Source organism: Bison bison, unplaced genomic scaffold (genome assembly GCF_000754665.1).
Source record: "Bison bison bison isolate TAMUID 2011002044 unplaced genomic scaffold, Bison_UMD1.0 scf7180017864266, whole genome shotgun sequence".
NCBI classification, from domain to species: domain Eukaryota; kingdom Metazoa; phylum Chordata; class Mammalia; order Artiodactyla; family Bovidae; genus Bison; species Bison bison.
The window spans coordinates 2,109,385-2,122,952 of record NW_011494838.1 but is presented as its reverse complement, the minus strand read 5'-3'; the positions used below and the strand labels follow the sequence as shown (position 1 = coordinate 2,122,952).

The following is a 13,568-nucleotide window of genomic DNA, read 5'->3' as shown; positions in this document are numbered from 1 at the left end:
TGGTTACTCCATTTCTTCTAAGGGATTCTTGCCCACAGTAGTAGATATAATGGTCATCTGAGTTAAATTCACCCATTCCAATCCATTTTAGTTCTCTGATTACTATAATGTCGACATTCACTCTTGCCATCTCCTGTTTGACCACTTCCAATTTGCCTTGATTCATGGACCTAACATTCCAGGTTCCTATGAAATGTTTTTCTTATAGCATCTGACTTTACTTCCATAACCAGTCAGATCCACAACTGGGCGTTGTTTTGGCTTTGGCTCCGTCTCTTCATTCTTTCTGGAGTTATTTCTCCACTGATCTCCAGTAGCATATTGGGCACCTACCGACCTGGGGAGTTCCTCTTTCAGCATCCTATCATTTTGCATTTTCATACTGTTCATTGGGTTCTCAAGGCAAGAATACTGAAGTGGTTTTCCATTCCCCTCTCCAGTGGACCATGTTTTGTCAAAACTTCCACCATGACCCGTCCATCTTGGGTGGCCCTACACAGCATGGCTCATGGTTTCATTGAGTTAGACAAGGCTGTGGTCCATGTCATCAGTTTGATTAGTTTTCTGTGATTGTGGTTTTCATTCTGTCTGCCCTCTGATGGAGAAGGATAAGAGGCTTATGGAAGCTTCCTGATGGGAGAGACTGACAGGGGGAAACTGGGTCTTGTTATGATGGGTGGGGCCATGTTCAGTAAATCTTTGATCCAATATTCTGTTGATGGCTGAGGCTGTGTTCCCTCCCTGTTGTTTGACCTGAGACCAAACCATGGTGGAGGTAATGAAGATAATGGCGACCTCCTTCAAAAGGCCCCAAGCACACACTGCTACACTCAGGTCCCCCGACCCTGCAGCAGGCCACTGCCAACCCATGCCTCCACTGGAGACTCCTGGACACAGGCAAGTCTCGGTCAGTCTCTTGTGAGGTCACGGCTCCTTTCTCCTGGTCCTGGTGCACAAGGTTCTGTGTGTGCCCTCCAGGAGTCTATTTCCCAGTCCTGTGTAAGTTCTGGCGGCTCTATGGGGGGATTAATGGCGACCTCCTCCAAGAGGGCTTATGCCAAACCCAGGTGTGCTGCACCCCGAGCCCCTGCCCCTGCGGCAGTCCACTGCTGACCCGGACCTCCACAGGAGACACTCAGACACAGTTCTGGCTCAGTCTCTGGGGGGTCTCTGGGTCCTGGTGCACACAAGGTTTGTTTGCTCTGTCCAAGCATCTCTGGCGGGGAAGGGGTTTGGTTCTAAACACGATTTTGCCCTCCTACCATCTTGCTGAGGCTTCTCCTTTGCCTCTGTGGTTTGTTAACCAAAGCAGAATGTTTGTTTGGCAACACCTCATGGTTCGGGGGGGGTTTAGTTGCCCTGTCAAGCAGGGATTGAACCCTGGATATGGCAATGAAAGAGCTGAGTCCTCACCACTGGACTCCCAAAGCAGAACACTTTAGAGAGTGAGGTGCAGACTGGCTGCTGGCCACTCCACCAAGCCTGGGGCCTGGGGACTCCTGTGGTCTGGGAAAGAGTGTCCTGACCTCTGAGCCCAGCCAGAACCTAAAAGGCAGGGGAGGGCCTAGCTGTCTGGGAGCTGCTGGTTGTCTGGTTGGCCAAATGTGGGGGCCGTCTCTGTGTGACTGGAAAGCATAGGATTTGGAGTGAAGCGCACATCAAAGGAAGGTGTCATTAGCATCCAATTAAAATAAATTAATTACTTTAATAATAAAAAAGGAAGGTGTCAGTGAGCCCAGATTTGCTCAGTTGTCTCCAACTCTTGTGACCCCATGGACTGTAGCCCACCAGGCCCCTCTATCCATGGGATTCTCCAGGCAGGAATACTGGAATGGGTTGCCATTTTCTCCCCCAGGGGACCTTCCCGACCCAGGGATCGAACCCACGTCTCTTGCGTCTCTTGCATTGGCAGGCGGGTTCTTAACCACGAGCGCCACCAGGGAAGCCCATACACAGAAAAGGGCTAAATTCCTTAACTAAAGATGTCTGGTTTTCTTTTACAAATAGGAATCTTTTGATCTTGTGATTACATGGTCTTTGTTGCAAAACCCCTACATATCCTGGCTCCCCCCTCACCTCTTCGGAGCCGTCCGTAGAGCCAAGTGAGAGGCTGTGTCCAGGGCCGAGGCCCTCAGTTTTGTCTCCGAATAAAGCATTGTGCTCAGCTTTCAGGTTGTGCGTGGTTTTGTCTGTTGACATCTGCCTCCCGAGGACGCAGCTCAGTGAGCTCACCTGGGCGTCTCTCCCCTGCTCAGGGCCTGCAAGCCTCCTCCAGGGCAGAGACCTTCCAGGCATGGGGGGCCTTGCTACCCCTCCAGGCTCCTGCCCTCACACCCCACATCAGTTCCCTTCCCCTCGTCCTCTGTCTGACCCTCCCCATCACCCCCCTGCCTTACAGGCTCCTCCCCTGACTGAGGGCTCCTTTGAGCATCGCTTCCCTGTATGGTCCTCCCTCTGCTTCCCCACCCTGCATGACAGATATGGTCCTGCAGCGCCCTGTCCTGCTTTGATGCCAGCCCTGGTCTGCATGTCTCCCAGCAGAGCCTAAGCTCTTGAGGGTAGGTCTGTAGCTTACCTGGAGCCTCATGTTAGGTTCTCACGTGATTCTCATACTGAAGTCTGAGGACCACTCCTCTGCCCCATAAGAAAACACACTATGGGGTGGAGAGTTCTTTTCACAGGGGCAAAATGTGTGCTTCCAACCTTGGGCAATGCTGCCCTGGTCATAATTGTCACCAATTTAAGGAAAGTTCCCTGGGAGACTTTCACAGTAACGGGCTTCCTTGGGGAGGCCAGCCTTCTTCCTGATTCCTGCTGTTCCAGTTCAGGTCCCCACAGTGGTCAGCTGGAGCCTCAGCCTGGGTGCATTAAGTACAACACTTGTTCCCACCCTGAGACACCCTGCTTACCTTTCCTCCTACAAACTCAGATGCCAAGTCAATCAGCTGCGTGAAGTCTGGAGGCCTGGCCACTTTTCCTTCCCTGGGGGAGTCAGCCATGCTTCCTGCAAGGATAAAGGCAGGCTGGGTCAGCCTCTGGGTGCCGAGTCTCAGGGAGCAAGGCCCTCATCAGGCCCGCAAACCAAGGCTTGAGCCATTCAAACAACACACGTGCCCCCCACTGGTTGTGGGGGTACCCGCTGGCTCAGGGTCCCTCCCCAGCAACTTTGCACAAAACTGCATTGGGAGGGAACTAGAGCACGGCCCCCGCGTGAACCTTCTAGGAAGAAAATACACAAATTCTGCAGCCACAAAATGCAAAATGTCATTATTCAAGGAGGAAAAAATACTTCAATGTAGAAAAGAACAACTTGCCTTGAATAGTTTTGAGGTACATTCAAAAAACACATACTGGGCTTCCCTGGCGACTCAGTGGTAAAGAATCCGCTGCAAATGCAGGAAACACAGGTTCAATCCCTGGTCCAGGAAGATCCCACACGCCTCGGGGCAGCTAAACCCGCGCGCCAAAACCAGGCGCCTGCGCTCTAGGACCCAGCCGCAAAGACAGACCACACGCCCTTCCGGCCGCGATCCTCGAGAGACGTCACTGCAGTGCGAAGCCCCGGATCGCCACAGCTAGAGAAAAGCCCAAGCAGCAAAGAAGACTCAGCATGGCCAAAAATAAGTAAACCTAAATAAAATTATTTGGAAAATAGCCTTTACAGAAAGGCTACTTTGAGACATTAGAAAACAATCTCACTTTAAAAAACAAAATGTGTTTTGATTCCACGTGTTTGTCTTAGTATGAATAGAATGGTAGATTTCCAATTAAAAAAAAAAAGATATACAAGCAACAAAGGTTTAGAGTATAGCACAGGAAACTATAGTCAATATCTTGCAATAATGGAAAATAATCTGAAATATGTGTATATGTATAACTGAATCACCTTGCTATGCACCTAAAACATTTTGTCAACTATACTTCAATAAAATATATATATTAAGAGCACACACACACACACACACACACAGACATATCGAGCAGCTGGGCACTAGACCCTGGTGGAGGCGGGCCCAGAAAACAGGACAGAGCACCCTCCTCGTCCACCGTGCCAGGCGCCCGGCCTCTGGGGCTTGGAGACGTCTGTTCCCTCTGCCAGGAAGTTCCTCCTGGCACCTGTGCAGCTCACCCGCTACCTCTGCTCAAGGCCCGGCTGGACCGTCACCTTCTGGGTGCAAACTGCTCCTGCGGTGCGGTGGCACCCCACCCCAGCACTGCCAACGCCCCCACCGCATCTGTCTTTGTCTCCACAGCACACAGACCTCTGTGGGATTCGCCTTCTTGTAGGTTTTTATTATCTTCTTTCCCAGTTAGATGTGCTGCGCTCCATGAGGACACTCACGAGCCAACTCATCAGACAAGACCCTGATGCTGGGGAAGACCGAGGGCTGGAGGAGAAGGGGGCGACAGAGGATGAGATGGCTGGACAGCATCACCGACTCCACGGACATGAGTTTGAGTGGACTCTGGAAGACGATGAAGGACAGGGAAGCCTGGTGTGCTACAGTCCATGGGGTTGCAAAGAGTCGGACCCACCTGAACAGCTGAAAAACTACTGAGGACACTGATTTTTTTTTTTTGGCCCACGGGTGTATCTGCAGGGCTTGGAACGTTGCCAGCCACATACAAGATGCCTGACAAATACTTGCTGGATTAATGAATGAGTGAATAATGCTTTCTTGATTTGTGTGTTAAAATACTGATTCCTCAAATGGACTAAAATCTTCCCAAGGATGAATAGGTGCAGAAGAAAACAGGACATTTATTTCCTGACATTTATTTGAGTCTACGATAGCGTCCTACACAGTTCATTTATTTTATCTGATTTTAATCCTCAGAACAACCCTGTGAGTTTGGTATTCACATCTTACAAACAAAATGCCTCTTTGAGAGGCCGAGTGAACTGTCCAAACCACACAGCTGGGGAGGGAACCCTATTTCCAACCCAGACAGGTCCTGACATGACGGATATTTGAGAGCTCTCAGCCCGCGTCAGAGTCTCAGAAGGGATGCTCACGCATTAGTGTTAGGCTTATATCCAGTGGCTGTAGCTGAAGCTCCCACGGTGGCCAGGCCCACGGCCACACGTGGGACTGACCCTTGACCCTTGACCCCGACCCCTGCTCTCCAGGGGGTTATAGTGGAGGGCAGACACAGCAGGAGATACAGAGACAAGAGGTGTCCTCCTGGGGCCCCTTTAGGAGGGACACCCGAGCTGGGCACCAAGGAGATGGAGCGACAGAGAGCACTTGGCCGGGTGGGATCCGGGGCCTGGGGGCTGGAGACCGCACTGGTCCAGACCTGCATGGGGCAGCCTGGAAGCCCTGGCCACAGGTGGCTATTCAGCGAATTTTAAAGAATCACAAGTGAATAAAATGTAATTTTAAAGAATTACAATTGAATTACAAGAATTGCAGTGAATTTTAAAGAATTACAAGTGAACAAAATAAAATTTTAAAGAATTACAAGTGAATAAAAGTGAATAAAATAAAATTACAGTACAGTTCCTCTTGTACTGGCCACATTCTGAGTGCTCATAGCTGTGCGTGACTCCCAGGTTGCCTGGTACAGAGAACTTTCCATCCACTCAGGACATTTACCGGCTGGAGAAGATAATAGTGGGCAGCCCACCCGTGTCCCCCCCCCACACACACACACACACGCAGTCTCTAAACCTTTAACGCCAAAGGACAGGCAACACTAGCCCACCTGGTAGACGTGCCCTCACGGCCGCTGATCAAATGCTTCTTCCCGGAGCGTCCCTGCCATGCCCCGGGGTAGCCGTCAGAGCTCACATACTCGGCTCTGCTCAGCTCTGCCGGCAGCTCAGGATATTGGGAGCTCAGAGGGACGAGGCAAGGCCAGGCTGGGAGCAGACCCGTCCCAGACTCGGTGGGTCGCTCAGATGTCCCCCCGACCACTACCACCATGACAACTCAGTCTGTGTCCCGCATCTTGAACAAAACCCACAGGGCCAGGACCATCATGCACACTCAACAAAGACTTGTGAGTATTTCATTTCCTTAGCTAATTACGGAACATGTGAGTCACCCATTGTTTCAAACAGGCTTGGCTTTGTTTCTCAGTCGGTTGCAGTGAGCTCGAGACACCCCAGGACAGAGCATCCGCACGTTTGCCTGAGTCAGGGATGCAGGGTTCCCGGCCCGGTACCCCACTGGATGGGAGGAGCCCGGCGTCATGGCAACACAGGCCCAACCCACACGGAGCAGGCATCGCTCTGCCTCCCTGCCTCCCTGCCTCCCAGGGAGCTGTGGAGGATGGAGAGCGTTCTTTTTCATCTTAGCCGTCTTTTATCTTTTGCTTTGATGCGCCTCAGACTACACAAACAGTTGGTATGACATGCGTCGACCAGAGGCTGCAGATTCAAGGGAGAAAGAGATTAAGGGGAAAAAAATTTTACACTTTTTTCCTAAATATTGGAGTCACCGCTTCAGGTTCTTCCAGCCCCACCCTGAAAACCGGCACTCCATTTAGACAATAAACACCGCGGCACAGCACTTGTTTTTAAAAAAGAATACCCCCTAACACAACACTGTTCACCAACTATGCTCTAATATAACAAAAATTAAAAAAAAAGAGAGAATGCCCCTTCTGAAAATGAATGTTTCCGTTTGGAAAATACCTACATAAAAAGTCCTTCCTGGGTGCACATTGGTCATTGTAGCCGCACCCTCTATAGCTAACGGGTAAAGCCGCCGAAGCCGACCCTCGTTCGTCTGCAAGATACAGGCAGCGTCTGGGGCCACCAAGCCAGATCTTTTAACGTGGTCTGTTTCTCAAATGGGGTGAGCACACTTTCCTCGAGTTCGTTACTATATATATGTCGCAGAGTCGGACGCGACTGAGCGACTGATCTGATCTGATATATATATTCATCAAAAGTGAAGTCGCTCAGTCGTGTCCGACTCTTTGCGACCCCGTGGACTATAGCCCACCAGGCTCCTCCATCCATGGGATTCTCCAGGGAAGAATACTGGAGTGGGTTGCCATTTCCTTCTCCAGGGGATCTTCCCAACCCTGGGATCGAACCTAGGTCTCCTGCATTGCAGGCAGATGCTTTAACCTCTGAGCCACCAGGGAAGCCCCAATATTCATCAAAGGGCACTTCAAAAACAGCTGGAAGTTTCCAAGGCTGACTTCTGCTTTTCCCCATGAACTCTGCCATTTGGAAACATCTGTTTTAGTTGGCAGAGTAACCTTGGCTTGGGGCAGAAATTCTCCATGGCGTCTTTCATAGCCTTCGCTGGAGGCCACGTCTGCCCACTTCCTGAGCCTGCACACTTGGCTAGAACTGAGGCGTCACGTGGTGACCTTACAGCTACTCCAAGACTTAGTGACTTAAAGCTTTATCATTCTCTTGGCAAACTCCATTAACAGGTAAGATTTCGCTACTCAAGTGTGTTTAAAATGTGTTGCATTGAAATAAAAGAAAAACAGATCTTTGTGAAACACTGTAGAGGAGTCAGGACAGAGAGAAATCTCAGAGGAAAATGAAACTCCCAACCCAGTTTAATAGAAATTGCAGGGGCAGAGGTGGGGGGTGTGAAATCCAGCCCCCTGTCTTCTCTTCAGACACTCACAGCTTTTCCTACGATCCTGTGTTTAGACAAAACATCCAGCCCTTCGAACAGGCGAGTCACTCAGTCCTGGGTTCTGAGCACACAAGGTTTGATGCAGTGCGGTGTCTATGTGTGCTGTAGTTGCGCTAAGATGGCAACTATCTGCTATTTGAACCATTTGAGTTTGAAGTGAATGAAACCTAAAACTCAATGCCCCTTATCTGAACAGCCAGAAGACAGATTTCCGTTGCTGTAGAAAGTTCTAGTCAAGATGGAGGTGTGTGGATGCAAAGCACATTGCTGCATGTTATAGGAGGACACTCATTATTTTCATGCCTTTTCACAAATGACCTTGGGTGTAATAGCGACTTTCAGTAAGTCTCGGAAGTCTTTAACAACCTCTCACCAATGCAGGAAAGCCCGAGCTAACACTTCAGAGCTGCCTGTGGGCTTCCTGCAGTTGGAGACCCACTGGGTGCCCCTGCAGTTGGAGACCTCCTAGGTGTCTCAGAGTTAAAGACCTACTAGGTGCCCCTGAAGTTGGAGATCTACTAGGCGCCAGGCACGGCGCTCAGACCATGACACAGGCTCTAACGCCCATGAGCTTCTTACAAGGTGGCCGTGTCTGTCCCCACGTTCCCCAAGGATACCATGCACATCCAGCCCCGCTCGGTCTTGGCCTGGGGAGTGAGCTCGGACCATCCCCTGCAAAGCCAACGCTCCTCGCTCAGGGCTTGTCAGACAGGAGGCCACTGGGAGGTCGCCGGCGAGCCAAGGGCAGCTGCCCGCCATGGCTACCGGGCCTCCCTGCATAGACGCCTGCACCCCAGGCTCGGGCCCGCTCTCCACCCATACTTTGCTCTCCTGCTGCACAGCCACCTGGTCACGCCTCCTGGGGACTGAGGACCCCACCACCAAGCCCCGCCCTGCATGACATCCTCAGCTACGCCACCAGCCTCATTCTGTTAAATACGAGTCCAGGCTCGCTCTGCTGGCTGCATGAGGCTGGGAAAATAAGTTTATTCAGAAAGCCAGCTGACAGAGAAGACGGCAGGCTAGCGCCAAAAATCTTAGCGGGGTCTGGATGCCAGGTTCTTTTACAGATCAGAGATTGGAGGGGAGAGATGAGGAAGCAAAGTCAAAAGGCCATTAGTCTTGCACACATCTCCTAGAATGGCAAGCCTGCCTCAGCCAGGGGGTGTGTTCATTTCTTCCTTCCTGCCATCCACAGGTGGAGAAGACTCTGAAGAAGACACTTTGGTTTAACAGGCAGGCAGAGAGGCAGGGTTCTCCGAGGCAGGCCATTCTGTCTGATTATAATAACAAAAGCAATGAAAAGCAAGCCAAAGAAACACTTCCAACACGGATCCACAATTGGCTGCTTCTGTGCAAAAATTCCGGAGAAGGCGATGGCACCCCACTCCAGTACTCTTGCCTGGAAAATCCCATGGGCGGAGGAGCCTGGTGGGCTGCAGTCCATGGGGTCGCCAAGAGTCGGATACGACTGAGCGACTTCACTTTCACTTTTCACTTTCATGCATTGGAGAAGGAAATGGCAACCCACTCCAGTGTTCTTGCCTGGAGAACACCAGGGACTGGGGAGCCTGGTGGGCTGCGGTCTCTGGGGTCACACAGAGTCGGACACGACTGAAGCGACTCAGCAGCAGCAGCAGCAGTGCAAAAATTCCAGTTCTGGAAGGCCAGCGCTTGGCCTCCCAGGCTGCTCAGACGCTGGCCCCTCCCTGCCCGTGGGCCTCAAGCACCCAGTCATCAGTCTGTCTGTTGCATCAGCCATCCACTCCCAGAACTGCTTCTGACAGCCAGCTGGGCACGCTGGGTGCTGAGGATGGACACTAAACTGATCCCCCTTCTTTCAAAGACGTCGCTGGGAGAAGAGTGGGTGGGATGGAGTGGGCGGGGCTGAGCACGGTGGGTGCAGAGAGGGCCTCATGTCAGGGGGCTGTGGGTGGGCATTGCCAGAGCAAAAGTGAAGTGGGCTGAGATCCCGCAGAAACAGGCAGGGTGCGCCCCATCTCTGGAGATGCACACACAGGGCCTGGGGACTGTGCCCACGGGAGGCTCCCTCGTGGACTGGGTCTGAGTCCAGTGACGGGGACCCGTGAACACACACCTCCCACTGCCGGAGGGGGTCCAGTGACACCGGGAGATGGGGAGACAGAGACACCGGTGCCCGTGGATGGTCTCAGTAACAGACACATGGCGGCCCGAGTGCCGGCGCAGCCCACCCACCCTCAGTGGGCAGAAGGCCCCCTCCCAATGTCTGCTCCTTTGTCCTGAAATATACCTGTGTCCACATCACCTCACATGGCAAGAGGGAGTTTGCAACTGTGACAAAGGTTATAGACCCTATGAGAGGGAGGGGAGTCTGGGTGGCCCGGGTGGGGTTACCCTAACCACCTGAGACCTCTCGGGGAAGCAGGTTCTCGCCCCTCGTTGTGGGGGGATGTCCATGGCTCTGAGACTCAGGTGCTGCGGGTCCCCCAAACTCAGCTCATGGTCCCCCATTGTTTCTACTGATGGAGGAGCCCCCAAACCTGACTTCTCCCGTTCCCACCCGCTCAGACCACCTGCTGCATCCACCTCTACATCTAACTACTAAATACGGGATTCCCTAACCTCTTCATTTAAAATTAGCTTTTAATTAATTCTAGGAAAAAAGCAAGACCTCCTCTAAAAGGAGCTGTGACTGAGGTCAGGCTGCGATGCTTAATGCATAGGCTAAAGCTTTTCAGGCAAACTGCAACTCAGTCATCAGAAATCAGGAGCGTTATATGGGTTATTCCAGTGCAAGGAGGCCATTTATTCCCTCCCGATGGAAAAAGCTTAGTCCTTAAATTTCATACAGTCAAGAGCTATTTCCCTTTGGGATTTGCCCTAAAATGGGAAGGTGCTACGGGGTGAATCTAGGAAATGTGTGTGGAAGGTCTTTGTTCGAGGAGCCAGCCAGGCTGCGCTGACAATTCAGAATCAACAGTGACTTCTGTCATCACTGTTGATAAGTCCTAATTAAAAAAAAAAAAAAGCCTCTGGCCAGAAGTATAAGGTTTATAGCAAAACAGAAGAAAATAGAAGTTTATTGACATGTGGACACAACTAGAGTCAGTGTGGGCAGTGACACAGAATGCCCCAGGTAGGCACTGAGACAGTGACACAGAATGCCGAGGTGGGCACTGAGAGCCCTGGTGAACACAGCTGGGGATTTATTCAGGTTTTTCTCAGATGTGCGGCTCTCCTTTGGAATAAAGTTTCATCTCACCCATGGGCTTAGTGCTGTCAATGTTTCTGTAGTTTTGTAAAGACCAAAGTCAAATGATTTGAGCCCCAGCAGAGCAGGACCAGAGTCCAGAGCCGCTGAGCGCACTCAGGCTGTTCCTGGCTCTGCAAACACTGTTCCCGGGGCTTAGCCACCCCCGACACTGAGCATCTGCCAGACCCGTCCCACCCTCCCCTCTCACGGGGGTCAAACACTCGTGTGCTAGTAAGCTCCTCTCTGCTGCCCTGTTCTTTCCACAATAACAACTTAAAAACAACATGTTGTTTATCAACGGGCCTCTGAGCTCACCAGGAAGGAGTCTGAGGCTCCGTGTTCAGGATCGGGTTTCTTCTGTCCCACAAGCCAGCCCAGGTCTCATGGCGCTCAGGTACCAGCAGGAGAGAATTCACAGTTTCCCAGGGACGGGCTGTGCCTGTGTGACGTCACAAGGGCTGCAGGAGACAGAACTCCGAGCTGAGCGGCCCCTCCCTGCAGAAGCCAAGGGGCCCCCCAACCCTTACTGAACAATGTGGACCTGAAACCCCCGCTGCCAGCCCTCGGATCCCCTGGGGTCCGTCTCTAGGAGGCTCCTGTGAGAGCATGTGTCCAGCACACCCAGCGTGGGCACCCAGCAGACAACAGCCTGGGGGGGTGAGTGCAGGAAGGACCCTCCGCCTGAAAGTTCAGGTGCACACGGAGCTTCCGGGGGCTAAAGGGGCCCATGGACCTGGAGAAAACATACCTGTGCCTCGTGGTGCAGGAAAGACACCTGTCCTGGCCCTGGGAGCCTGGGGTCTGGGGAAGTGCACCCCATGAGATGGGGACAGCTGAGCACAGCCAGACACCCGTGTTCATACATGACATGCATGACCATGCTGGACACCCATGGTCACATCTGACACTCATGGTCATGCCTGACACACGTGGTCATGCCTGACACACATGGTTGTGTCTGACACGCATGGTCTTGCCTGACATGCATGGTCATGCCTGATTCCCTTGATCACACCTGACATGCATGTTCATGCCTGACACGTGTGGTCATGTCTGACACGCATAGTCACGCCTGACTCCCTTTGTCACACTTGACATGCATGGTCATGCCTAATTCCCTTGGTCACACCTGACACACGTGGTCATGCCTGACACACATGGTTGTGTCTGACACGCATGGTCTTGCCTGACATGCATGGTCATGCCTGATTCCCTTGATCACACCTGACATGCATGTTCATGCCTGACACGTGTGGTCATGTCTGACACGCATAGTCACGCCTGACTCCCTTTGTCACACTTGACATGCATGGTCATGCCTAATTCCCTTGGTCACACCTGACACACGTGGTCATGCCTGACACACATGGTTGTGTCTGACACGCATGGTCTTGCCTGACATGCATGGTCATGCCTGATTCCCTTGGTCTCACCTGACACCCATGGTCATGCCTGACATACGAGGGGCACAGCCGACTGCACTTGTCATCACAGCATCCTGCCGGTGTTATCCGGGCTCACAGATGCAGAAACTGCGGCCCAAGGTTGCCAAGGTGATCCTGGGAGCCTACCTCACGAGCGGCTAAACCGAGCGGGGGCTCAGAACACCCAGTGTGCAGGAGCGCGGGCGCCCCTACCCTCTGGAGGTGTTTCCCAACCCAGGAGCCCCTCCCACTTCCCGTCCGGGGCTCTCCTCCCAGGCCTTGGCCCACCCTGTTCCCCCTGCACCCCGACCCTGCCCTGATGGAAAGGCTGCCCCCGTCCTTCTCCAGGAACCTGGCCGGCCCCCACCAGACCCTCTGGTTCCAGAGGGCACGCATCTTCCCTTCCAAGTGAAATTCTTAATAGCAAAACCCATCCTGTGCTTCCTCACGTAGCAGATTGTTTTAAATTAATGGGTGTGCTTCTGTCCTGATGTCTCCGGTCACCCACGGCCTCTCCGGAGGCAGCAGCAGCAGTGTTCAGGCCGTGGCCAGTGGGTCACCAGGAGGGCCTCGCTGTCCTCTGCTTCTCTGAGTCCAGCTGGACACAGACAGCAGCCATGGCAGGGGGCTTGGAGCTGGCAGAGGCTGCCAGCCCTGCAGGCCCGCGTTCTGCAGGATGTGTGGGCTTCTCCCTTCCTCAGACTGAGCGCCAGACATTCTCCAGTCTTTCCAAAATCCCTTTCACCTGCCCCAACTCTTTCAACAAATCCCCTTTCTACTTATATCAGCCAGACTCCGATTTTCCTGCTTACAGCGAAGAAACAGCCCTGCCCTCGGGTCTGACCTGCTGGATTAAACTGGGCTACACCTGGTGACCCCCCCAGGCCCTCCCTCAACACCTGCCCCCAAAGGGGCACGTGGGCTCCGTCTTGCCCCGACACCAGAGACGGCCGTGGGCAGATGTGAGAGCCCTTGTCACCCCCATCAAGAGGCAAGGATGTCCAGACAAAGGCTGCCCCAGGGACAAGAAGATGGACAGCCACAGGACATCTGTCTGCGAGGAAACACCTTCCTGCCCGGTCTAGCTGCAGCCCTCGCCCCCAGACCCCCAGGGCCCAGGGCTGCAGGGGGTGGGGATCAGGGCAGGAATGACAACCCCTGGCTAGAGCCGTCTGCCCCCCTGCAGTCCGAGCAGCCACCTGGGGTCACACTCGCTCCTGGAGGGGACACCACACGAGCTGCGCTCTTTCCTGACGGCTCCCTGCGGCTCGGTCTGGGGCCCCCTCCTCCCCTCCC

The 13,568-nt window shown here is 53.0% G+C and overlaps 1 protein-coding gene across 1 annotated transcript in view; it reads right to left on the bottom strand.

Annotated features, from left to right (window-relative positions):
* The window catches only part of ALLC (allantoicase), a 23,712-nt gene extending 17,725 nt beyond the window's left edge, over positions 1-5,987 (bottom strand). The window contains exons 1-2 of the mRNA XM_010848410.1: positions 5,710-5,987; positions 2,910-3,004 (exon numbers count right to left, since the gene is read on the bottom strand). Of these exons, the coding sequence (XP_010846712.1) occupies positions 2,910-2,999 (90 nt within the window). The 5' untranslated portion in view covers positions 3,000-3,004; positions 5,710-5,987. The remainder of the gene's footprint in view (positions 1-2,909; positions 3,005-5,709) is intronic.
* Positions 5,988-13,568: the final 7,581 nt, after the last annotated feature.